This window comes from Cervus elaphus, chromosome 9, assembly GCF_910594005.1.
Source record: "Cervus elaphus chromosome 9, mCerEla1.1, whole genome shotgun sequence".
Lineage (NCBI taxonomy): Eukaryota > Metazoa > Chordata > Mammalia > Artiodactyla > Cervidae > Cervus > Cervus elaphus.
This window is the reverse complement of record NC_057823.1, coordinates 59,637,928-59,665,552: the sequence shown is the minus strand read 5'-3', so window position 1 is coordinate 59,665,552 and position 27,625 is coordinate 59,637,928. Positions and strand designations below refer to the sequence as shown.

The window sequence follows — 27,625 nt, the reverse complement described above, 5'->3', positions numbered from 1 at the left end:
CCTGGGATATATACCAAAAGGTACTGGTTATTTATCTGAAATTCAAATCTAATTATGCATCCTGGATTGTGTCTGGCAACCCTAATTATAAATTGTGGTGCTCAGGAAATCTATACATGAAAGAAGGAATGAATGGGACTCATGCATTATCAAATACAGACATTTTACTAGAAAGTACACACTGTTAGGAGTGGTTGTTTCAAGGTGATAGGATTATTGGAGAGTTTTCATTTTTCTGTGTGATCTGCTTTTCAAGTTTCCATGAGTGGAAATGCTTTCAAATGTAATATGTGTATATGTTTATATCAGTATATTCATAAGCCAACTTCTTAACATTAGTGCAAAACCTTGTGTTTTCCTTCATCCTGAAAACCAGACTTTTCTGAACATCCCCAGAGGACAAGGACATTTTGAGCATCCATGAGAAGATTATTATAAGTAGTATTGACAGGCCTACAGAGCATATCAGCAAAACAGAATACATAAATGGGTACAGAGGAGTTGTTTAAAGAAAATATTGCTGTAATTTTATCATATGAGGCTTCTTAAGAAAGCAAGCTCCTGAAGTTTTGGGGATGTAAAGCTCAGTCTAGTTAAACCCAGGACATAAAAATCTGATTAAATTGTATATAACACACTGGAGAGTTTTTTTTCTTTGATTCACAGAATAAAGGTGGAAAAAAAAAATAAGCATAAGCTTTTATAGGGAATGAGTTGGCATGTGAGTGCCACCACACAGCTATGATGCCGTGGGGCCAAGTACCCTTTAAAGTTGTCTTCTGGGGTCCACAATGGCCATTGGTTCTGGGCACGTTCAGAATGCTATGACTTAATGGAGCAAGGCAAGTAAGAACTACCATTTGTAAGATGCTGACTATATTCTGGGCACTGGTTGCACACATTAACCCATTCTAACAATGGGACTTAAGAATTATGAAGTAAGTTACTCATAACCACACCTCCTGAAATATTACAAGGTACTTAAGAGTTGTGGAAAGAAACACTTATATTTACTATGCTGTACTAATTAAGGCATTTATTAGAAGGAATAAAGATGCTTTCTAAAGACTTATCTCAAGGTCTGAAGGACAAAAGGGCCGCTCTGTGTTTAGGGATGCTCCCTCCCAGTTTCCAATACTGAATGTGGTGCTGGAATCATAGGGTAAGGAAACTCTTCTCTCTCCTATCAGTGTTAATGGAGCCCCTGGTTCTGATGCAGGATTCAGTGTCAGGGTGAGAAGAAGGGCACAGTAGAATTTATGTCCTGTTATCACATGCATGGAGAAGAGAATGTCGTCTAGAATGACACCAAGTAAGCAAAGCAAAATCTATAAGCTTTGGCCAGCTTCAAGTCTCAAAACACTCATGTTATTTAAAAAGGGGGGAATTGAGTGAAATCAGCTTGCCCTACTCAGCGATGAGAGACAAGCATGAGAGAGTATAATGCTAAGTGTGTCCTCATGAAGGGTTCCTGGTCTTAAAAGAAGAAAAGTAGTTGCTTGAACTTTTAAAGAAAGGCAATGTGACTCTGAACAAAGGGAGGCTCATCATTGTGAAGAGAGAGGAAAAAAGGCAATTTGATGATTGTTAAGGATGGGAAAGAAAGAGCTGCATCCGTTTAACTCTTTACATGGCAGCATTGTGAATAGGCCACTCTAAAATGCTGATTTAAATACACCAAAGCTATACTTAAAATTAGCTTCTCTATGTCTGAGGTATGCATAAACCCTAATAGACCTATTTCCAAGTCACACACAACCATCTTCTTTTCAACTGCAGCACAGAGTCTTTGAGCAAATTGTGTATGAAGTGAGCTGTGTTAATTAAAGATGGAGACAGGTTTTATGCACTGATTCCTCCATAGAATCTCCCTAAACACACAGTGACATTTCAATGATTTTTCCATTAGTATTCTCTGACTAAAAAGGGGAAAAAAATTTGTTTTTTTTTCCCTTCACTAGTAAGAACTGCTTGGTATGCATATTTAAATAACAGTCATACTGCATTAGCTTTAAGAACTGGCTCCTAATATAATGGATGCATTAAAATGTAGAGGAAAATGAGCCAGCCACATAAAGACCTCGAAGTAATACATAATGCAAGCCTCTCTGCCATCTTCTAAACCTTGGACTATGATAATGGCTTTGAGAGCAGATCAGTCATTTAATGTCTAGCTACTGACATAAATTAGCTCCAGTTGTGTTAAAGCTGGTTTGGGAAGAAAGGCAGCACCCATCTTTTTCCAATTCATGGGTGTGTATATGGCTGCTTAAGAAGTATGCTGCAAGGAAATCAGGTTGCTTGCCCATCACTTTAAGGACAAGGCGCTTTATACAAGTAATAACAATCAACTTCATGTCCACCAGCGATGCCATACTTTGCACTCAAAGTCCCTGCCCCACAATTATGGGGAAAAAGATGTAATGAGTGAGAAGACATCTGAACTCATTCCTTGTCAGCCTATTAAATAACAGTGCTTCAAATAGCAGTCCCCAATCTGTTTGGCACCAGGGACCAGTTTGGGGCTGCTTAGTCACTTCTGACACTCTGCGACCCTATGGACTGTAGCCCGTCAGGCTCCTCTGTTCATGGGACTCTCCAGGCAAGAATACTGGAGTGGGTTGTCATGCCCTCCTCCAGGGGATCTTCCCGACTCAGGGATCGAACCCGGGTTACCTGCATTGCAGGCAGATTCTTTACCACTGAGCCAGCAGGGAAGCCCAGGAACTGGTTTAGTAGAAGACAATTTTTCCACAGATGCGGGTGGGGGGAAATGGTTTGGGGAAGATTCAAGCATAGATTGGTTCATGCTCCTATGAGAATCTAATGCTGCTGCTGATCTGTCAGGAGGAGGAGCTCCCAGTAATGTGGGCAATGGGGAGTGGCTGTAAATACTGTAAATACAGGTGAAGCTCACTCCCCTCCTGCTGGGTGGCCCTGTTCCTAACCAGGGGTTGGGGACCCCTGCTTTAAAAGAATACCAACCTCAAGGACAAGGGGATATACAGCAACTGAACTGAACAGTATTTATAATAATTTTGTTTCTTTAGAAAGACAAACCAAGGCGAATGAAAGTCCCACGAAGATCCTAATGAGGGTTGCACACATAGAAATCAGGGTGTGTTTATGCAACAGGGTTGGGGGTGAAGGCAGGATTGTCCCATTAAATGTCCAGGAAAACCACTCACCACAAATTAACCAGGAAAGGGTGCTCCAGTCCCTGCATGATCTGGAGCTCCTTGAAGACATTCCTCACTTCGTTGCGCTCCACGCACTTTTGTTTGTTCATGTACTTCATCGCATACATCTTTTTGGTATCATTCTTCTGTACGATGCAGACCTAATGGTGCCAACCGGAGTGAGACTGTGATTAGGGAGGTGATGGATCGTGGGCATGAGACAGAACAAGACTGGTTAGCACCGCTTGCCCTGTCGTGCAAATTCTTTGATGTTAAAGTTGCCACTTAGCTCTGATTTCTTTTTCCTTCCCCTGCACCAAGTCAACTTCTAAATCTCTGCTTTCTCAGACAAGTTTGCTTGTTTTTGCTTTTGGGGATTTTTAAGACAACATATTGGGGGAAAATAACTTCCTCCATGTCAGGAATCATAACAAATGACATTTTTATTCAGGTTTTAGTGAGTGAAATGGGCATGACTCAATGTTAAAATGAACAATATTGTGCAAAGAACTTCTTTTAGCAACCACAAGTGATACAACCAAAAAGGACTTGAAGCACTGGGAAAAACACGATGATGTCCATATTTATAAAATTCTTTAAGAGTTTCATATAATGCCAGATAAAGTTGACAGCAGGTGATTCTAAAATGCAAGCTCAATATGAAATATGAGATATTCTGTTAAGTTTGTCTCCATAAAGAAACTAATCAGGATTTGAATCTGGAAGATTCTTATAAAAAATTAGACTGAATGTGTATGTTTTATGCTAGGGTTTTTTTTAACAGTAGGTCTTATGGTACAACTGGGGAAAACAGAAATCAGCTTCTATCCTTCATGGAAAGATTTAATTCTTACACTGACAAGATAACTGTTACTGAAGGTACTGGTACAATTTGAAAATGATTATGAAACCTTACTCTTCCTGTTACCATAGAGAAAGTGTGAAACTCCAGTGAGTAAACTGATTTGACTTTGAGATAATTCTGAGAGCATACATGTTTGTTATGTAGCTGCCTGTCACATACTTTGTTCAAAGTGTGGTAATACTTTTATAAAAACTCATTATAAAAACATCTCATATTTATTATAGTCCCAGTAACTCATCTGAACATTCTTGGGCTCTCTGAACTACATACTCTGCTAGTGGTTAATCATTTTGGTTCTTACCTTCCCGAAACTGCCTTTTCCAATGGCTCGCAAAATTTCAAAGTGGTCAAAGTTGACTGTAAAAGAAAAAGAACACCATGAGTAATTCAGTTGCTCTTTAGTAAATAATGAGTAATATATAAAGATTGAACTGAACTTAAGTACCTTATGTAAACAACATTCTAGACTACTTTAACATGACCATTCATTCATCTGTAGACATTTCTTGGACACTTAATCACGGTGCTTAGTACTAGGGGCTATAGTAGTAATAGAGCAGAAATTGAGTCTCTACGTTTCAGATACTGTGGTCCAGTGAGGGCTCCATAGAGAGACTCTGACAGATTAAATAGTCACTAAATGAATGGACAATTAAAACTCTTACTGAATGTTAAGAAAGACAGAAGCCGTGGGGATCTAAGTGTGCATAACAGGGGTTTCACATAGGTGTCCAGAGACCTGGTCCTCTGTGCATACATTGCCACTGAGGGTCTGAACTTTAAACATCTTCTCCTTATCTGTTTTCTCATTACAACCACTCCTTCATGTATCAAAATGATTTCAATTTTCCCAAGTAAGAAACTATTACACATGTAAGTTTATACAATGAGTTGATCCCCAAGGCATGAATATCTAACAGAGGAGAATAAATATGAGCATTAAAGTCTATTTTATAAAATTCATTTGAAGTTGGGATGAACTTTTACATCTGCCATTTAAATATTCCACCCTGAGGGAATTCCTGGCAGTCCAGTGCTTAGGATTCCGCCCTTCCACTGCAGGGGACTCAGGTTTGATCCCTGATTACAGAACTAAGATCCCATATGCCACATGACGTGGCCAAAAAAAAAATTCCCATTTCCACCCCTTAACTTTAAATGGAATATAATCTATAAAAATATTAAATCACTATGTTTTATATTTGAAACTAATACATTTTAAGTAAACTGTATGTCAACTTAAAAAAAAATAAAATGTTTCCTTCCAGGAGTCAGAAGCAATAAATATTTAGTTTATGATAGCGTGGTCTCTTGGGTCAGTGCTCAAGAAATGGTTGGTGAAGAGAACAAAGCATAGATTCTCCCAGAAAGGTGACAAGCTTTGGTTATGTGCCTTGATGATCTTGAGAAAATATCCACTATCTTTTGTGGTTTTTGAAATAAGGATTTAGATGAGTAAAATTCCAAATGAGGGTTTTTAAGAATTAAATCAGAAAAAATTGCAAAATACTAAAAGGTTCTATTCTTCTCTTTAAAAGACATGATTTATTGATTTCAAAATTAATCGGATTAGCTCCTTTTGAAGGAAAGAAAGATGAGTAACGGAACCACTCATCTTCCAAGCTTTCTCAAGGTTGAAATATTTTTATAATGTGACTTCATAATCATTACTTAACACAAAACTCACTTTATTTCAGCAAAAAAAAGTCGTTTAATTATGTGAGACAGCATGTCTATCACAAATAATTCTGGATTTAACCTGAAAAGAGTGGTGTAACTCTGATAAATGACAAACTACTTTTTAATATTTTATTAAATTATAGTTGATTTAAAGTGTCATGTTAATTTCTCCTATACAGTAGTATGATTCAGTTGTACATCTCTCCATATTTTTCATATTTTTTCTAGTATGGTTTATCACGTAATATTGAATATAGTATCCCGTACTGCAGTAGGACCTTGTTGTTTATCCATTATATATAAAATAGCTTGCATCTGCTAATCCCAAACTCCCAATCCATCCCTCCCACTCCTACTCTTCCCCTTGGCAACCACAAGTCTGTTTTCTCTGTCTGAGTCTGTTTCTCTTTCATAAATATGTTCATTTATATCACTTTTTTAAAGATTCCACATATAAGTGATATCATATGATCATCTTTGTCTGACTTACTTCACTTAGTCTGATATATAGTCCGTCCATGTTTCTGCAAATGGCATTATTTCATTCTTTTTTAAATCTGAGTAATATTCCATTGTATAAGTATACCACATCTTCTTTATCCAGTCCTCTGTCAGTAGATATTCAGGTTGCTTCCATGTCTTGACTATTGTAAATAGTGCTGCTATGAACATAAGGTTGCCTATATCTTTTAGAACTACAGTTTTGTCTGGATATATGCCCAGGCATGGGATTGCTGGATCATGTGACAACTCTGTATTTTCAGGAACCTTTATACTGTTTTCCATAGTGGCTCTACCAATTTATATTCCCACCAGTAGTGTAAAAGAGTTCCTTTTTCGTTCTTCTCTCCTGTTTTGGGAGAGTGAGAGGGAGAAAACGCCGTCTGAGTGGAAAAAAAAAAAAAAAAAAAAGAGTTCCTTTTTTCTCCACACCCCGTCTAGCATTTGTTGTTTGTAGTTGTTCAGTCACCAAGTTGGGTCCAATTCTCTGCTACTTTATGAACCACAGCACGCCAGACTTCCCTGTCCTTCACTATTTCCCTGAGTTTGTTCAAATTCATGTCCGTTGAGTCAGTGATGCCATCCAAACATCTTATAGTCCATCATCCCCTTCTCCTCTTGCCCTCAGTCTTTCCAGCATTAGGGTCTTTTCCAGTAAATTAGCTCTTTGCATAAATAAACTTTTTAATAATGACCATTCTGACTGGTTTTTGGTCTCTCTTTGTAGTTTTGATTTGCATTTGTCTAAGAATTAGTGATGATGAGCACCTTGACATGTGCCTATTGGACATTTGTATGTCTTTGTTGGAGAAATGTCTGTTAATGTCTTCTGTCAATTTTTTGATTGGGTTGTTTGGTTTTCTTGTTGTTGAGTTTACAAGCTGTTTGTCTATTTTGGAAATTAAGCCCTTGTCAGTTGCATTGTTTACAAATATTTTCTTCTAGTCTGTAGGCTGTCTTTTTGTTTTGTTTATGGTTTCCTTTGCTGTGCAAAACTTTGTAAGTTTGATTAAGTCCCATTTGCTTATTTTTGCTTTTATTTCTGCTGCCTTGGGAGACTATCTTAAAACATTGGTACAGTTTATGTCAGAGGATGTTTTCCCTATGTTCTCTTCTAGGAGTTTCACAATATCTTGTCTTATATTTAAGTCTTTAAGCCTTTAAGATTCTTTTTTTTTTTTTTAGCCTTTAAGATTCTGAGTCTTTATTTTCTCATCTTAAAAAAAAAAAAAAGGACTGACCCTTCTAGACAAGAAAATACCCTTTTATATGGAAAAATGCTAATAAAACTATTTACTTAAGTCATTCCCTTGACTATGTTATCTTCTCAAACTCCTTGGTACTGCGTTTATTTTATTTGCTACATCAGAAACTCTGTGAGGGCAGAGATTATATGTTGTTTAGTAATCTTTGTTTCACCTTTGTTTTCCTGGCAACTCAGAAAATTTCTGACTTGAAATAGTTGAAGGCATGTCTTTGTACTTCCCATAGCGCCTGGTACAGAGATTTACACATTTATTTATTTGGCAAATAAATCAAAGTAAGCTGTAAAGATAGAGAAGAACCCCCAAACAACTGCTTCTTATAAACAAGAGCCATGTGAGAACATGGGTCTTCTAAGGAAGTATTTTTCAGACTGAGTCAAGAGTCATTAATAAGTTAGTGGTAATAAATCAATTTAGTGGTAGTAAAAAGCATTAAAAAATCAAATGGGATAGAATAGATAAGAAAATAACAAAAATGTCTTTTTTTTTTTTTTTTACAAAAATGTCTTAAATGTAGTTACAGTAGTATTGACTCTGAAACTTTTGTTTCAGTTTTACATAATGTGAGTAGATAGATATGTACTGTATCATGAGGTAATTTTTTGTCTGTATTTTAATATGACTTGTCAACATAAATTGAAAAACTCTTTTATAAGTTTCCTCTTAAGTTTCAAATTGAAATAACCAATGCAATGATTTCCTCACACTCATTACATGAAGCTGAGTTAGACTTCATGAACTACATAAGTGTTAAAAAAAAATCAAGATTTATTTGCAAGCCCAAGATTTCACCCCTAGCAAATCTAGTAACTCATAGTGGTTCCTTCATGTGCAGCCTAGCTTAAAATGCTATGACGATGTTTTGCATCTCCAAGTATCAATATATAGCAGATACCTAGAAGCGTGAGCTTCCACTGTGATATTAATCCATTTCATGAACCGTGTCTCTTTATAAGTCATTTTAAGTTTTAATGAAAATGATAAAGGATTAGATGCCAGGTTGCTGATAAATTTCTACTAGCAGAACTGTCAGTCAATGTCAGGTTAAGTCCCAGAAAAGTGACAGTCTTAAAATTTTAGAGAAACTGCATCTTATTTATGCTTTTATTTCTAGTTAATCAAAGAAAGAACTGACTCCAGTCGGATGCCATAGTGCCTAGTCACTTCCCTGAATAATAATACACCCAATAACTGAGAGAAAGCCAATAACAGGTTGAAGTGAATGGAAAATAAACTCTTATACTATCCATATAGTACTTTCTTAAATGTCCAACAGCATTACTAATTTGAAGAAAGGCTGATGGAAAAGGCAACCAAGCTTCATAAATTCAGACAAAATGAGAGAGATGACGTCAGGACTGTGGATGTCAGGACTGTGTGTCAACAGAAATCCTATTATAGGCATGTAGGGTTTGCCTTAAAGGAGTATGGGATAGCATATCCACTGTGTGCTTAAAAGTTTGGTCAACCTGTACAGTATTACCTAGGAGATTACAAATGGCCCACAAGCGACAGTGGGCCTGCAACTTGTTTTTTTTACCTCCTGTGAGCTACGATTGGTTCTACATTTTTAAAGGATTTTTAAAATAATATTTACTTTACAAAAAGTTTGCCAACCCCTGAGATTAAAAACAGTCTCTGGAGACAGAATATCCATGTTCAAATTCCAGTTCCTACAATTAAATAGTTGTGCAATCCTGGCAATTTACTTCTATGCTCTGTTTCTTAATCGGTAAAATAGGGATGAAAATAATATATACCTCATAGGGTTTGTAGCAAGATGAAATGAGTACACATGTAAAGTACTTAGAGTATGACCTGGAACTAATTACTTTTACTAGTACTACTACTACATGGATATTATCAGGCAACATGGAGGTAAATGGCAGCTGTCTGCGTTACTTCCACACATCTGGGCTTTATAGTCTGTGGTGTGGTGTGGTGGTCTTGAAGCAGTGTTTTCTTCAGTCTCTAAAGCAAAGCTAACCTTTGTTGTGCTTCTTTTTGTTTCTTATACTTGTATCACGTTTTAAAACTTTCCTTCTGGTTTATGGAGGAGCTCTGGTGCTAAGAAGATAAAAAGGCCTTCTGGAAGCCCTGTTAGACCATGGGCCTTTGTAGGGTTTTGAAGGTAGTGGTTGAGTATAGGGAGAGACAAAACCTGGTTCTCATTTACACTGAGGCTAGGCCAGGGAATGTGGCCTAATGGGAAACCAACAGGCAACAGCTGCTCAACCTCCTATACCTTCTTCCCTGCTCCGGAGTCTTGCTTTCACATCGGTCTTCTACCCCAGTCTTAGTGACCTCATGTCACCAGAGTATCCTTAAAGCTGCCTGGAGGTGTATCAGGTTGACAGACAAAGTTGAATGGATCCTAACGTTATGATACCACATGTAGTATTTTAAAAACTAAGTATTTTAAAAGGACTTCCTTTAGAGTTTTTCTTTTGAATAGGTGTACATTCTCCACTGATCAACCAGACACACAGTCTGTATGCATCAGGAACCTGTTACACACATTTCCTTTGTATGTCTCATTGTATCCTTGAAATAACCTTATGGCATTTATAGATAGGCATGCTTAGCCTAGAGATTAAATAATAACTAGTATGGGCTCCCCTGGCAGCTCAGATGGTAAAGAATCTCCCTGCAATGCAGGAGACCTGGGTTTGATCCCTGGGTTGGGAAGGTCCCCTGGAGGAGGGCATGGCAACCCACTCCAGTATTCTTGCCTGGAGAATCCCCGCGGACAGAGGAGCCTGGCTGGCTACAGTCCATGGGCCTCAAAGAGTCAGACACGACTGAGTGATTAAGCACAGCACAGCATTACTAGTATAGTGAATCACTTATCTTGGGAATAGTTTCACAAGTCAGAAAGTAAGCAAAACCTTGTTCAGTCAAAACTACACAAGTAAATTCTCTATGAAGGTACCCCATTTGAAAATCAAGACAGCCTGTTGAAAAGTCCAACCCAGTATTTTTTTCCCTTGTATGAGCACCAAGGAAGCTCATGAATTGCATTTAAGGACCATTGAGTGAGAAACAAAAGTTTAAGCACTAAAATCATACTCAGCTCATTGGCAGGTCAAATTCATCAGTCACATGTCCAGTAGGACCAACTGAGGGGACAACGGTTGACTGTTGCCCCAAAGTCTCACCCAATTCTTGAGTGGAGGAGTGGACAGAAGCAGCTCACCATCATGTAAATTCATATACACCTTTCTGATCCTGGACCCACACTCTTATCTATGTTTTTATAGTTGTTTTACAGATATTATTACTGTGTATCCACCCATCCCAGAGGTAGAATGGCGGCAAGCAAGGTGAGACTGCTTTATGTCTCCTTCTAGAATCACAAGTCAGGCTTTCCCAAGTCTTGCCCTAAACAGAAGTCTACCGATGGTGGCTCCAGGGCTGATACTCTTTATTTCCTTCCTTCTACCTCTTTTCATCTCAACATTCTGGTCCATAAACAGTGTTGAAGGAAAGAAAACAGGAAACACTTTTTAGACTTTGTTACACCACCCTGACATTTGGAATTTGGGGGAAAAACATTCTAGAAAGTAAAGCAGAAAATCCATTCATTTTTCTCCTTTTGAGGTAGAAATATTTGGAAAATTTTATTTTTTTCCTTTAAAAGATGCCAGCCTTCATAAGTACCAAATCATGAACACATGTGAGATTTCCAAGAACCACCCTTCTAGATATTTCTGTGAACCATTCTATTGATGAAAGAAAAAGGACACCAGCAGTGGGACCTTAGAAAAGTTACTACATTTTTTTTTTTAAAATCACAAGGTCCCCATCTGTAAAACAGAGCTCATTAAACTTGACTCACAGGTGGTTTTGAAGATGAGATATAATGTCAGAAGTATAATGTCTGGCCCACTGAAAACTAAAAATTACAAATGATAAAAAGTACAATTATTTAGAGAAAATGAAGGCTTCTTCCCTTCCAAAATTTTAGTTCTGTTCCTAGAAGGCAATTACTGTTAACCAATTCTTCTGTATCTGTCAAGAGATTTTTTTTTTTCCTGCATACTACATGTATTCCCTTTTGACAGCAATAACAAGGTAATAGCATTCGAATATGATTGTAGATTATAAGCACTTTCTACATAATTGTTTCTGTCCTTTCATACCATTATATATAGCTCTATATGTGATTATTTTAAATAGCTTCTTTGTATTTTCTTACATAAATATACCATAAAAGATTTAGCCAATTGATGGACTTCCAAAGATGATTTGATTATCTGTTATTACCTGCAATAATCCCACAAACATCTTTAATCAGCTTATGTGCATATGTTGTAAGCTATCTTTATAAAAGAACTTCTGGGACAAATATAGAATGGATTTTCCAATTTAAAAGATACTGTAAATAGCTCCTCAAAGATGTTATATCAAATCTCCTTCATTCAGTAATGTGTGCATTACTTAGCTTGTATTAGCTTGTGTTAGCTTGTCCATTGCCCTGCCAACACTATGATGTCAACTGTCCTTCATCTAACAAATAAAAAAAATTGAATTGTTGATTTACTTTTATACAGTTGACTCTTGAAGAACATGATGGGAAGCTGGGGTGCCAACCCTGCTCTAAGCAAAACTCTACATGTAATTTATTATTCTGCCCTCCATACCTAAGTTTCCTCCATATTTGAGTTCCATATCTACGGATTCAATCAAAGGTAGATTGTGTACTATTGTGATATGTATTTATTGAAAAAAATCCAAGTATTAGTGGACCACAAATTGTTGTTCAAAGGTCAGCTGTATTTCTCTAATGAGTGAAGTCTCATATCTTCATTTACATTTATTTTTTCAAAGGACTGCCTATTCACATATTTTCCTTCTTTTTAGTTATTATTTTTATTGATTTGCAAGCAAATTTAAAATGCTAAGTATATTAACTTTCTCTCTAGTACATCTCAACCATATTTTTCTAGGCTGTCCATTTGGCTTTTGACTTTAAAACATTTTTAACAATATAGAAAACTTAAGTGTTAAATTTATATTTTATAGAGTCCAATTTTATATAGTCAAATGTATTCATCTTTCCCTTTTTGTCCTTCTGGACTTAGATCTTTTTTTAAAAAGGTGTTTTTTTGGTTAAAAGCATATACTTGTATTTTAATAGCTTTTGACATCTTCTAAAATATAACCTTAGAATAAATTATGTGTATGTATTCTAGATATACAGAAAAAAAAGTTTCCAAATTCCAACAATTCTAAAAACTCCTGCTGCTACTTAAATGAAAAGTTAAAACAATTGATCATTTCCTTGCATGCTGTCATGCCAATGTTATTGCTAAGTGGATACTTTTAAGTGATTTGGGAGAATATCCTCTTGAAGCCAGCCCTCCATATCTTGCTTATGCTGACAATTTATTTAGTAAACACTCCACTTATATTGCACGATGTTAAGTACCAATGTTATTTGGTCCCAATTGATTCAGCACACACATTGGCTGCTTAAACATGACACTGGGGCAGGCTATAATTCTCTGAAGGCAGAGTCAATTCAACATGGAAACAGTAATGGCTTAGCTGGTTACATATGTTCCTTCTTCACTCCAGTTGAGAGAGGGAGAGGGGGTGGGGGGTGGGGGGAAGTGTGTGTGTGTGTGTGTGTGTGTGTAATCCCTCCCCCTTCCACCCAGTACAGCAGAATAGATACTTAGGTGAGTACAGGTACAGACATTGCTGACTGTCTGTACTTGGTCTGTGTTCACTGACAACAGACTTGTACCGATAACTTACACAGCAACATTCAGGCACTGTGTTCTGTGCTGGGGAGAAAGAAAGCCAAGGCTACCTACTTTCCTGGGGCCAACAGTCTAGTGGGACAACAGAATAATTAATATCTGTTAATATCTAATATTATCTAGCAACAGAATAATATCTGTTACTATTTAGCTAATATCTAACATTTTTGTAAGGAATATCAGGCATTAGTCTAAGCCTGTTATATATATTATTTCAATTTCCCATCAATCCAATGAAATAGTACTACTATTATTGCCCTTTTCTTAAAGCTGAGCAGACTGCAGCCTGAAGTAATGAATTTTTCCAAGGCCACAGTGTAAGCAAGGGGCAGAATGGTGGAGTCCAGAGCTGTCCTCAAATGCTATTCTCCACTGCAGCCCATTCCATGTAGGTAATGGTGCCTGAGAAAGAAGGATCTGCGGCCCAGAGTCAGGGAAAGCCTTAGCTCACCACAGTGCCCATCTTTCTGGCTTCTCCTCTTAAGCAGTATCTCTCTTTCTTGGATCCTATCTTACAACAGTGGTCCTGTCAACCATGTGCGTCACTGGTGTCCGTCACTCATCCTGTCCCCCTCTCCTTGCCAGAAGCCCTGGTCTGGGAGTGGGACTGTGACCCGAGCCATTCCATCTACATGCTTCACATGCAGGGTTTTCTGATCTGGAAATGCATGCTTCCTCTGCTATCACAAAGCTTTCTACACAGGAAAACAGAACTAGCCAAATGGGGAAAAAAAAAATAGAAACAGGTCAGGAGGTCCCGGGAAATGAAACCAACACACAGAATAAAGTAGACTCATACAATAAAAAGGGACCCCTGATAGCATTAAAGTATGCAGCTTCGTACCCAGATGGGTCCTATCTTGATTATTCTTCAGGCATCATGATATTCTTCCAATAATTTTTAAATTTTTAGTTTTTTAGCAAAACTCACTCAAGTTCCAACTAACACAAGCAGCATTGCTGTAGGGAGGAAATCAGTTTTGTCCTGAGAACGCACCAAAACATCATCGGGGAAAGGATTAAGACCTGAGGAAAATGTTACAAGGGACTTCCTCTGTTTCTTTTTATTTTTATCCTTATATTGAATCAGAGTATCAGAAAGATAATCTTCCAGCAAAATGTATGAAACATACACATGAATGACTGCAGTCTAAAGGAATACATAGGTACTGACAGTCTTGGTGCTACCACGGGGATTCCCAAATGTGTCCACCCATCAAAATAACAGAAAACTGTTTTAAAATGAGTTTCATGGGCCTCACCTTAATCAAACTCTGGAGGCTGAACTTAAGAATCTATATTTTAATCTACTCCCTGAGGGATTCTGATAGAACCTGCCTGGAACCAGTCTGCAGGGCTTGATTTATGAACCACTGTTTCATCCACTAAAAGCCACAGAGCTCTAAGGTGGGAGAAGTGTTTTCCTACTGTAGAAGATAAAAGAGCTGCAAGGAAAGGCAGCATTTCACTTGGGCCTCGCAGAAAGGGTAAGAGCTGAACAGGTAACCAAGCAGTGGAGGGCAGGCAGGGATGGACGTACTGAGTGACCCAAACCTAGTGTGAAGAGTCTCTCAGTCAATGTTACTCATCTGATTCCCATGGCCTTAAACCTCTCCACCTCTGCCCCCATCTTCAATGAATTTGAAGCTAATTATTAATGGTGTTTTATAAATAATCAGTAGGCCTCTGTTGCCTGCACTGTGACACATCTTAGGTCAAAGTTGATCATTATAATCATTATCTATTATGTACATCCATCTATAGGGCCTTCCTGGTGGCACAGTGGTAAAGAATCCACCTGCCAATGCAGGAGATGTGGGTTCAGTCCCTGGGTGGGGAAGATCCCCTGGAGAAGAAAATGGCAACCCACTCCACTATTGTTGCCTGGAAAATCCCATGGACAGAGAAGCCTGGTGGGCTACAGTCCATGGGGTCACAAAGAGTCAGACACAGCTGAGCGCACACACATGCATAGGTACTGATCCACTACTTTATATATATTACCCTAATTAGTCCTTACACTATAAGGCAATCATATTATTGCTCCTTTATGGATGAGTTATAGAGACCCCAAAATGTTAACTCTCCAAGGGGTAGGGTTTGGACTTGAAACTGACTTTGTGTGGCTCCATGGGTTCTGAGGTTTTAATAGTCCAGATGAGTCCTGAAAGTTCTGTAATACACTAGTGTGGATATGAACATGAAACTCTGGGTTTGGGTTTTGACTGCACTGTTTACTAGCTATGAACTTTAAGTTAGTTGACCTCTCTAAGTTTACATTTTCTTCTCTGTAAAACTGATTGCGTTTAGTATCCCTTTTAAGGATATTAGGAGGACTAGATGAAATAAGGCATATCAAAGGTGCTTGTCAAGGGTTTTTTGTTTGAACTCAATAGAGGTATCATAATTACTGTTTTTGCTATTACTGGATGAATCACTGTGGTATCAACCCAATTTTTTCCTCCAGAACATTAGGCAAAATGATACTGGCACATCATACAGGACAGATAGTACCAAGAATATACCCTCTCTGAAGGCAGACACTGGGCTCATCCTGTTGATTATGGTATCTATATCGCCTAGAGCCATGTTGGGTAGCACATGCATAATCAATATAATCAATACTTATTAAGTGAAGGAAGTACCATCACCAAAGTTTAACAGAATACATATGGCTTAGGAGGAAATTTTTTAAAGATGTTTCTTCATGTTGACTTCCTAGTGTGTTGTTATTTAAAGTAGGTACCTCCTCACATTATTGTAAATCAACTATGCTTCAATTAAAAAAATTAAAAAAATAAAATGGTTACCTCCTAAGAAATGTCTTACCAACAACCTATTGCTAAAAAGCTGCTTCATGAGTAGGCAGTAAAGTCTCCATCTGAATGTGACAACTTTAGATTTCTCTGTAGACACTGGATTTAGATCTCAAACACCTTAAGAACTGATTTACTCATTCTTTGAGCTCAGAAGTGTCAAGAACTGCCATTCTCCACCCCACCGACCTCATAACCAATAGCCGCCCTAAGAAAGGACTTGTGGATGAACAACCACCAGGAACTGAAGGATAATTAACAGCAGGAGCCAAAGGATGTTTGCCTTGTCAGTGCTGCATGATCATCAAACAAAGGTAAATGTACCTCACTATGGCAACAGGAAGGCACTCACGGTAAGCTACAATCTTCCGTGTACCTCATCATGCCTTCCGTATACCTCCCGCTGTCACTTTGCCCATTGATTTTTTAAGAATGGACATTGCACATTTTGTCAAAAAGGGAATAAAAGGACTGAAAAAATGAAGCGCTGGCTAAAAATAAATCTTTTGGTGGAATTTACCAGTTTTCCATTAATTAGGTGAATGTTTAGTTACCAAAAAAGCTACTTATGCCCTTTTAAGACAGTCACGGCAAGGAGGAAAGAAGTTCAATTCACTCCTCTAGGAGCCACAGCCTTGCTAGGAAGTCAAATCAACCAAGACTCTAAGCATCTCTGTGCCCAGGACTGTGGGAGGCACTGATGGGAAGACAAAATGAGCTTGGGACTAAGTGACCTCCTCAGGAAACTGAGTATGACTTATTCAGTTGTATTTGTGAGAACACAAGACCTGGATAACCAAATGCCCCTGCCTCATTTTTATTTTTCTGTAGTGTGTATATATTTGGAACCCATTCTTTAGTAATCTTTTTGGAATTAAATGAGTATAAATATATATAAGAAAATAAGTAGACAAATGAAAGCAATCAACTGTTAAGTGTTTGGTATAGAAAGAGGTTCAGTGAAACCTCAGAGTGGGAAATAAAGATAGTGGCATGACAATTTTGTGTCTTGGTTTTCAGTGAAGACGGAATGCTTTGATGAAAGATAAAAAATGATTTGAGTCAGAAAGACTTGCACTGGAATCCTTGCTCCACCACTTACAAGATAAATGGAATTAGGAAATTTATTGGACATTTCTGAGCTTCAATTTCTTATTCATAATGAAGAATATCTTTATATAAAACTAATAAACTTTTATCATAAAAATACAAAAAAAGTAGAAGAAAAACAAAATCATCTAAAGATAACAATGACTGATATGTTGATTAGTTTTTCTGTCTTTTAGACATTATTTTTATCAAAGTTATATATCTATGTCTTTCTACATGAATAAACAGGTTTAAAAGTCAAAGAGTTCTAAATGGTTTATTATAAAACACTGATGTTAGTCCTGAGATCCACTTGTCTCACTCTCCAATCTTTTCTGGCTAAGAAGCTAACACTCTTACCTCTTTGAGTTAATAAATTTAGTAGTTTCCGCCATATCATCTAAATAGTATAATTGTTTGGTCAGTTTTAGGAATTACTTAATGAATTTTCAAGATGGCAGGTAGGCATTTCACTCAGTTCCTTGGTCTTTTAACCTTACCCCAACAGGGTCCCATCTTTCTAAGATAGCTGTACCTGATATAATGATTTCAATTAGATCAGTATTCAATATTTCCATTATTATAAGTATGGAAACAGTATGCACACCTGAGTCATGTAGTAAACCACAGTTGGTTTTCCCTTCTTGTACATTTCCCCCCACCCTCAGAGTTAATAATTGTCTTGTTTACACTTCCTTGCTTTTCTGTATCTTTACTAATTCAATCTCAAACTCTTCTCTAGTGGTCTAAGTATCCTTTAACATGTTCAAGTGCATCAACCACATGATCATCTTCCTGAAAATATCTCTACCAGACCCCTTCAATCTAGATTGTTTATTCTTTTTGCTTGACAGCTGTCATCCTGGGGTCCCTATCACCCTCTTCCCTGGGGTTTTCTTTCATTGGTTTTCTTTAATGACAGAATCCCTGCTTATTGCCTGCACTGTCTCGCTTTTGTTGGATTCTCTTATTTCCGTGGAGCATATCCTGTAACAGTTTTGTAAGAAGGGGAATTGCATGGGAGGTTAGTTTTTGAAGTCTTGTATGTATGCAAAATGAGAAGGAAATGGCAGCCCACTCCAGTCTTCTTGCCTGGAGAATCCCAGGGACGGCGGAGCCTGGTGGGCTGCCGTCTATGGGGTCGCACAGAGTCGGACATGACCAAAGCAACTTAGCAGCAGCATATATGCAAAATAGTTTATTCTCCTCACACTCAATTGAGAGTTTGTCTGAGTATTGAATATTAGGCTGGAAATTATTTTCCTTCAAAATTTTGAGGCCTGGCCCTCCTTAATTTCTTTTGGTGTTACTGTTAAATCTAAAGCTATTTTGATGCCAGACCTCTGATGAACAGTTGTCTTCTCTGAACCTTGCAGGATTGTGTATTTGTGATGAGTGTTTTGAAACTTCATGATTATGTGGGCTTATTTGTTGTGCTGGCCACTTGATAAGTTCATTCAATCTGGAGAAGTTCTGGGCTTTTCTTTTTCCCTTAAATTAGTAAGTGATAGTTTCCTCCCTTTATCTTTCTCTCTTTTTGTACCTACCGTTATTTGAAACTATAATTCTTAGACTGGCTCTTAAATTTTCTTACATTTACCCTTCTGTTTTCTATCTGTTTGCTCATTACTATGGGAAATTTCCTTAAATTTGTCATCTAAGCCTTCTTTGAGATTTTCTATTGTTGTAACTTTTTCCTCTTACACTAATTTTTGGTCTATGAATGTTGCTCTCTTGTTATCCTATTTTTTCATTAAAAATTTTGTCACAGTATCACATATCTCTCTGATAGTTTTCCTTAAGTTGCTTTTTTCCTGTTCAGGTGTTTTAGTATCTGTCAGTCCTATTAGAAGCCTTTCCCATATATCAGAAAATCCTTGGTTATCTGTTCATTTTTAAGTGGGGTTCATTTTTAAGTGGGGCAACCTAAACATCTTTCTGAAAGTTCTGAGCATGAGGGTGGAACTTGTTCACAGTAAGTGTGACTCTAGAAAGCAAAGGCTAGGATGTGAGTTAGAAAACTCTGATGTTGATTAACTTGTATCTTCCATCTTGGGTTGATCAAAAGTTCCAGGAAAGACGGTCTACCTGGAGTTTTGTCTGAGGAGTGAGGCCCCTGGTGTCGGTGTGATCAGAGCCTAATGGGAAGGAGGGCCGAGGGTCTGTGCACGGCAGCATGCATTCATTCATCTGATTCTTCCTTTCTCCACGAAGCACCGCTGGCCCTCCGTGGGCCAGGTCTTTCCCTCCTCTCCAGACGGTAAACAACAGTTTGGGGAACAGATGACTAGTTTCTCTCTTTTGACAAAGTGGTAGAAGGACCTGGCCAGTGTTTGAACAGATATCTAAGCAATTCTCCTTAATTAGCACCCTCTTTCTTGTCTACTTTTAGAGACAGGTGACCCTACAGATTCCGGAGGACTGGAAAGAGATGAATGTGTTCCACTCACCATCTCTCCCTGGAAGTCTTGCTTCCATTTTTTCTCATCCTTAAAATAGATAGCCTTCTCCTAGGGCTGTGCTGGGAACTAAATTAGATAAAGTATATTAGGAATGCATCAAGAATATAATAGATGCTCAATAAATAAGAGTTTTGGTGGGTTTTTTTTCCTTTTGGAAATTTAATAGTAGGAATCAGAGATAGCCATCAATTTATCATATATTTGCTTTGTGACCTTGGCTAGTGTTTTTTAAAACCATTTTCAGACTCATATTTTCATCCAGGTTAGGGATGAAGTTGTATCAGAGTAAGGTAGGCTTGGCCCCTAAACCAATGGCTGGTGCCCTTGTAAGAAGACAGAGGTCTGCACACAGACGCAGAAGACCATGCAAAGAAAGAGTCAGATATTGTAGTGATGCTGCCACAAGCCAAAGAACTCCTGGGGCCACCAGAAGCTAGAGGAGGCAAGGGAGGAAGCGCCCCTAGAGGATCTATCCAGAGCAGGACCCTATCAACACCCTGACTTCAGACTCCTCGCCTCCACAACTGTGAAGATTTTCATTGTTTAAAGCTATCCAGTTTGTGATACTTCCTACCAGAGCCCTAAGAAACTAATACAAGAAAACTAATTTGCAGTGTCTAACTCCAATATGTACTACTACTTAACACAGTAGTGCATGCTTTCCACATATCAAAGCGTACGAAAAATGGCATGTGTGAGAGGCATTTCTTAAAAAAACATGATGAAATGTTAAAAGACACAAGAAAGATTGGCTGATTTCTACCTCTAATTGAATATTCCTAGAACGTGAGGAGCACATGAATGTGTAGTACTACTGTTCACAAAGTCGTTTGAGAAAATTGTCAAGCAGAGCAGGAGAGGCGTCTTTAAAATCCCTGAAGAGAAGGTTCTCTAATTCCTTGGTATCTCCACTATGCCTGACTCAGCAGCTGGAGGAGGGCGATGAACAGGAAGTACTTTCTTTCTCCTTAACTGAATCTGCTGATGATTGAGTATGCTTGATGTCAGCAAATTTTGAACAAAAATAAAATGATAGATCCTGGTCTTCTAAGCACTAGCTCCAGTAAGGATAAGCAAAACTCTGGCATGTCCATCAGTGATGTATGGACTAAGGATTCACGCCCAGTCCTAAATCTAGCCATTAGCTGACTACAGGGTTCCTTCTGGAAAAATATTTTGAACATAATAGAAATCTTACTCTTCACCATCATGTAAGGGTAAATGCAGCCCCATGTGATAAATGCCTATAATGGTTGAACTCTACAAGTCATCTCTGAGCAAGTCCACACCTAGGTATGTACACCAAAGAATTGACAAGAACTCAAATGAGTGTTTGGGCACCAATATTCATCTAGTATTATCCACCACAGCCCAAAGTTGGAAACAACTCAAGTGTCCATCAACAGATGGATAAACAAGTAGTATATATGTACATTGGAATATTATACAGCTATAAAAAGGAATGAAGTTCTAACACAACATGGATGAAACTTGAAGACATTATGCTAAGTGGAATAATCCAGACTCAAAACAGGAAATACTGTATGATCATACTTAAATGAGGAGCTTTGAAGAGTCACATTCATCAAGAAAGAAAATAGAATACAGATAACCAAGGGCTAGAGGGAGGGGGAATTGAGGAGTCGATGTTTAAGTACAGAGTTTCTGCTTGGGATGATTAAAAAGTTCTGAATGTGGATAGTGGTGATAGTTGCACATGGATATACGGTGCCACTTAACCATACACTGTTTAAAATTCCAACTTATATGTAACAGTTTTCACAAAAAGTGATAAAAGAAAAAAAGTTAGTTTTGAGCAAATGGTACAAAAATCTCCACAACTCATTCAAGTGAACACTTATTTTTAAGTAATATTCATACCTAAGATTAGGAAAAGGAAATGGCAACCCACTCCAGTACTCTTGCCTGGAAAATCTCATGGACGGAGAAGCCTGATAGGCTGCAGTCCATGGGGTCACGAAGAGTCAAACACGACTGGGCGACTTCACTTTCACTTTTCACTTGCATGCATTGGAGAAGGAAATGGGAACCCACTCCAGTGTTCTTGCCTGGAGAATCCCAGGGACAGTGGAGCCTGGTGGGCTGCCGTCTATGGGGTCGCAAGAGTCGGACACGACTGAATCGACTTAGCAGCAGCAGCAGCATACCTAAGATTAATCCCATATAAATAAACCAAACTGCTTTGAATATTATTTCACTATAGTGATGATTTACTATTCCAAACTAAGGAATAGTGTCTCTTGTCTCCTACCATACAAGTATTTCTTTAGGATTAAAAAATTATCAAACACTAAAAAAAAAAGCAGTTGTAATCTAAGAGAGCATCCATGCATTTTGTCATTTAGGTATGTTTAAAACTGTGCAGTTAAATTATAGGCTGCTCAAGTTGTAGAACTGCAGAGCCACTAAATTAAACTTTCGAGAATTAACGAATTTTAAGAAATTATAACACATTATCATGATATAAATGAAACTGCAGATGCAGAAGCATGTAAAGCATCATCTCAAATATATCAAATGCCTTTTATACACATGCACAGATAAACACTACTTAATGGATTCATTTATTTAACAAGTTGGGTACTGAAGATATAAAAGCGAATAGAATGGACAGAGATCTCTGTCTTCAAGAAATTTACTTTATGATGAGGAGAAAAACACAATTAACACATAAGTAAATTAAAGTAAGAAATTTAAAAAAAAATATAGTGAGTGAGAAAGAGGCGAGGTGCCAGAATGAAGAATGAGGACGGTTATGGAAACTCCCCAAAAATATTAGCAAGAGTTATCTAGAGGTTGAGATATTGAGGGTGACGTTTTTTCTTCCTGACTTTATTTTCCAAGCTTTCTACAACTCAGGTGTAATACTTTTATCACTATAAAACTTGCTTTTCAATACACATTTCCTAAGAATAGCTGCAGTGTAGTTCATCTAATCTACCTTTGTACTAGAATGTTAACCACAGGGAAAGCTGGGGCTGTAATCTTCAGTGGAAATGCACTGGTGCAAACAAGCAAGCCAATTCCAGTTACCAATTAGGCACCTAAGACTTCAGTAGAAATGCTTTTCAATGTTCAGTCAAGCCTTAGTTGAGAACATTTTTCCTGTTATGTTATACCCTGGACAGAAAGTGAAGTTATCAAAGTGGCAATGACTTTAATATTTTATAAAGGTAAACCAAAGTTATCCTACAAGGTATCATACAATGAAGTTCATCTAAAAAAAGGCTGAAGGGTGAGTCAGTTACCATGATTACAGCCGTGAAATAAATTGTGAAAGACGTTGATGCAGGTCATTGAAATTGTCCTTAGAATCAAAATGAATAGAGGAAGACAAGTAAACTCAAGTGGTGATAAATTGTGTAATTTACTCCAGGGAAGAAGAGCTGTTATACATTGAACCTGTAACACGTCAGCAATAATGTGGTCTAAGGGATACGTGTGGGCTATAGCAGATGTGAAGACGAATGCCCCTGTGAAATGAAGTGACTCAGCTCTCAGAGAGCAGGATGCACTGCTGGGCCTTTAATGAGTGTCTGACGTATTATTACTGAAAAGCAATCCCCTAGGTTTGTTTCAATTTATAAATTAATTCTGGTTGGCCATCTTGGAAGGATATCTATAACTGAAACAAATGAAAGTTATTTTATATCAAGATTCAGGATCTAGCTGTCTGGCTGTCTTATTTCCGGTCAGTCCTTTAACCTTCTGTGCCTCAGGCCTGTCACATTTAAACTACAGGCTGATATGTTGATAAAGGGTATTATGGTAGTTGGCCTCTGTCATTGCTCCTAATGAGAAAGTTACTGGGTGGTGAGTACATCTCCATATCAGTTCACAATAGTCGCTCAGTTGTGTCGGACAATGTGACCCCATGGACTGCAGCACACCAGGATTCCCTGTCCATCAACAACTCCTGGATCGTACTTAAACTCATGTCCATTGAGTCAGTGATGCCATCCAACCATCTCATCTTCTGTCATCCCCTTCTCCTCCTGCCTACAGTCCTTCCCAGCATCATGATCCTTTAAAATGAGTCAGCATTTTGCATCAGGTGGCCAAAGTATTGGAGTTTCAGCTTCAGCATCAGTCCCTCCAATGAATATTCAGGACTGATTTCCTTTAGGATGAATTGGTTGGATCTCCTTGCAGTCCACGGGACTGTCAAGAGTCTTCTCCAACACCACAGTTCAAAAGCATCAAATCTTTGGCGCTCAGCTTTCTTTATGGTCCAACTCTCACATCCATACGTGACTACTGGAAAAACCATAGCTTTGACCAGACAGACCTTTGTTGGCAAAGTAATGTCTCTGCTTTTTAATATGCTGTCTAGGTTAGTCATAACTTTCCTTCCAAGGAGCAAGCATCTTTTAAATTCATGACTGAAGTCACCATCTGCAGTGATTTTGGAGCCCAAAAAATAAAGTCTCTCAATGTTTACATTGTTTCCCTGTCTATTTGTCATGAAGTGATAAGACCAGATGCCATGATCTCAGTTTTCTGAATGTTGAGTTTTAAGCCAACTTTTTCACTCTCCTCTTTCACTTTCATCAAGAGGCTCTTTAGTTCTTCTTCACTCTCTGCCATAAGGGTGGTGTCATCTGCATATCTGAGGTTATTGATATTTCTCCCAGCAATCTTGATTCCAGCTTGTGCTTCATCCAGCCCACCGTTTCTCATGATGTATTCTGCATATAAGTTAAATAAGCAGGGTGACAATATACAGCCTTGACGTACTTCTTTCCTGATTTGGAACCAGTCTGTTGTTCCACGCCCAGTTCTAACTGTTGCTTCCTGACCTGCATACAGATTTCTCTGGAGGCAGATAAGGTGGTCTGCTATTCCCATCCCTTGAAGAACTTTCCACAGTTTGTTGTGACCCAGACAGTCAAAGACTTTGGCATAGTCAATAAAGCAGAAGTAAATGCTTTTCTGGAACTTTCTTGCTTTTTCGATACAACAGGTGTTGGCAATTTGATTTCTGGTTCCTCAGCCTTTTCTAAATCCAGCTTGAACATCCGGAAGTTCATGGTTCATGTATTGTTGAAGCCTGGCTTGGAGAATTACTTTGCTAGCCTGTGAGATGAGTGCAATTGTGTGGTAGTTTGAACATTCTTTGACATTGCCTTTCTTTGGGATTGGAATGAAAAGTGACCTTTTCCAGTCCTTTGGCCACTGATGAGTTTTCCAAATTTGCTAGCATATTAAGTTCAGCACTTTAATAGCATCATCTTTTAGGATTTGAAATAGCTCAACTGGAATTCCATCACCTCCACTAGCTCTGTTCATAGTGATGCTTCGTAAGGCCCGCTTGACTTCTCAGTCCAGGATGTCTGGTTCTAGGTAAGTGATCACACCATTGTGATTATCTGGGTCATGAAGATCTTTTCTGTATAGTTTTTCTGTGTATTCTTGCCACCTCTTCTAAAATCTTCTGCTTCTGTCAGGCCCATGCCATTTCTGTCCTTTACTGTGCCCATCTTTGCATGAAATGTTCCCTTGCTATCTCTAATTTTCTTGAAGAGATCTCTTGTCTTTCCCATTCTATTGTTTTCCTCTATTTCTTTGCATTGATCACTGAGGAAGGCTTTCTTATCTCTCCTCGATATTCTTTGGAAATCTTCATTGATATATCTTTCCTTTTCTCCTTTGCCTTTTGCTTCTCTTCTTTTCACAGTTATTTGTAAGGCCTCCTCAGACAACCATTTTGCCTTTTTGCATTTCTTTTTCTTGGGGATGGTCTTGGTCACTGCCTCCTGTACAATGTCACGAACCTCCATCAATAGTTCTTCAGACACTCTGTCCATCAGATCTAATCCGTTGAAATCTATTTGTCACTTCCACTGTATAATCATAAGGGATTTGATTTAGGTCATACCTGAATGGTCTAGTGTTTTTCCCTACTTTCTTCAACTTAAGTCTGAATTTGGCAATAAGGAATTCATGATCTGAGCCACAGTCAGCCCCCAGTCTTGTTTTTGCTGACTGTATAGAGCTCCTTCATCTTTCACTGCAAAGAATATAATCAATCTGAATTCGATTCATCACCATATCACTTGCTTCCAAATCGAAATCCATGATTTACTCAGTTTCCAGAGGGGAAGTTGGAGGTGGATGAGATTCCAAGCAACAGTGTTCAGCTGACCACCTGCCAAACTGCCAGCCTGGAGGAGTGACTACTACCACACTTCCTACCTGAGTATGTCATGGAGGTGCTTCACCCCCACCATCCCCCACCTCAGCACCCAAATCTGTTGTAGACAGAGGTAGGAGGGCCCTGGCAACTCACCTAGAAGCCTTCCTAGGGAGGAGGCAGCATGTGAGGTGTCTTCAAGGCCCTGGGGGCCAATATCCTATCAGACCTCACAAGACATAAATTCTAAGCTGAAATTTGTAAGAAGTTAGAGACACAAATGCAGACAGTGCAGACCAAGTGTGGGCCCTTCTGAATGCAAAACCCTGTGTGCCTACACTGGTCCAACATGGATAAAGCCAACTCTGGTCTCATCATTTCACGGGAATTAACCAATAAAAAGGGAAGGAACTATCAACTTAGACTTCTTCTTCTATTTCCTCTTTAAAAAAAATCCTCCCTTAACATCATACTCAGCTTCACTGCTTGACTCATTTCTCTGCTTCTCTCTAGAGCAAACTTGTTGAAAGGGTTTACTGTACTTGCTTGTGTCTATGTCCTCCTCTCCCATACATTGCTGACTGCCTAGCCTCTGGCTCTTGTCTCCACATTCCCACTTGAACTGCTTTTGTCAGTGTCACTTAGATCCTGCTGATTGCCAAATCCCACTTTAGTTCAGTCGCTCAGTTGTGACTGACACTTTGCGACCCCATGGACTGCAGCACACCAGGCCTCCCTGTCCATCACCAACTTCTGGACTTTACTCAAACTCATGTCCATAGAGTCGGTGATGCCATCCAGCCATCTCATCCTGTGTCATCCCCTTCTCCTCCTGCCTTCAATCCCTCCCAGAATCAGGGTCTTTTCCAATGAGTCAACTCTTCGCATAACGTGGCCAAAGTATTGGAGTTTCACTTCAGCATCAGTCCTTCCAATGAACACCCAGCACTGATCTCCTTTAGGATGGACTGGTTGGATCTCCTTGCAGTCCAAGGGAGACTCAACAGTCTTCTCCAACACCACAGTTCAAAAGCATCAGTTCTTTGGCGCTCAACTTTCTTCACAGTCCAACTCTTACATCCATACATGACCACTGGAAAAACCATAGCCTTGACTAGACGGACCTTTGTTGGCAAAGTAATGTCTCTGCTTCTTAATATGCTATCTAGGTTGGTCGTAACTTTCCTTCCAGGGAGCAAGCGTCTTTTAATTTCCTGGCTGCAATCACCATCTGCAGTGACTTTGGAGCCCAAAAAATAAAGTCTGAAACTGTTTCCACTGTTTCCCCATCTATTTGCCATGAAGTGATAGGACCAGATGCCATGATCTTAGTTTTCTGAATGTTGAGCTTTAAGCCAACTTTTTCACTCTCCTCTTTCACTTTCATCAAGAGGCTCTCTAGTTCTTCTTCACTTTCTGCTATAAGGGTGGTGTCGTCTGCATATCTGAGGTTATTGATGTTTCTCCCAGCAATCTTGATTCCAGCTTGTGCTTCATCCAGCCCACCGTTTCTCATGATGTATTCTGCATATAAGTTAAATAAGCAGGGTGACAATATACAGCCTTGACGTACTTCATTTCCTGTTTGGAACCAGTCTGTTGTTCCATGTCCGGTTCTAACTGTTGCTTCATGACCTGCATATTGGATTCTCAAGAGGCTGGTCAGGTGGTCTGGTATGCTCATCTCTTTCAGAATTTTCCACAGTTCATTGTGATCCACACAGTCAAAGGCTTTGGCGCAGTCAATAAAGCAGAAAAAGATGTTTTTCTGGAACTCTCTTGCTTTTTTGATGATCCAGCAGATGTTGGCAATTTGATCTCTGGTTCCTCTGCCTTTTCTAAAACT

The 27,625-nt window shown here is 38.6% G+C and overlaps 1 protein-coding gene across 2 annotated transcripts in view; it reads right to left on the bottom strand.

Annotated features, from left to right (window-relative positions):
- STK32A (serine/threonine kinase 32A) overlaps positions 1 to 27,625 on the bottom strand; it is a 130,955-nt gene that overhangs the window by 86,263 nt on the left and 17,067 nt on the right. For both annotated transcript variants that reach the window (XM_043913180.1, XM_043913181.1), the window contains exons 3-4: positions 4,346 to 4,401; positions 3,189 to 3,340 (exon numbers count right to left, since the gene is read on the bottom strand). In XM_043913180.1, the coding sequence (XP_043769115.1) occupies positions 3,189 to 3,340; positions 4,346 to 4,401 (208 nt within the window). The remainder of the gene's footprint in view (positions 1 to 3,188; positions 3,341 to 4,345; positions 4,402 to 27,625) is intronic.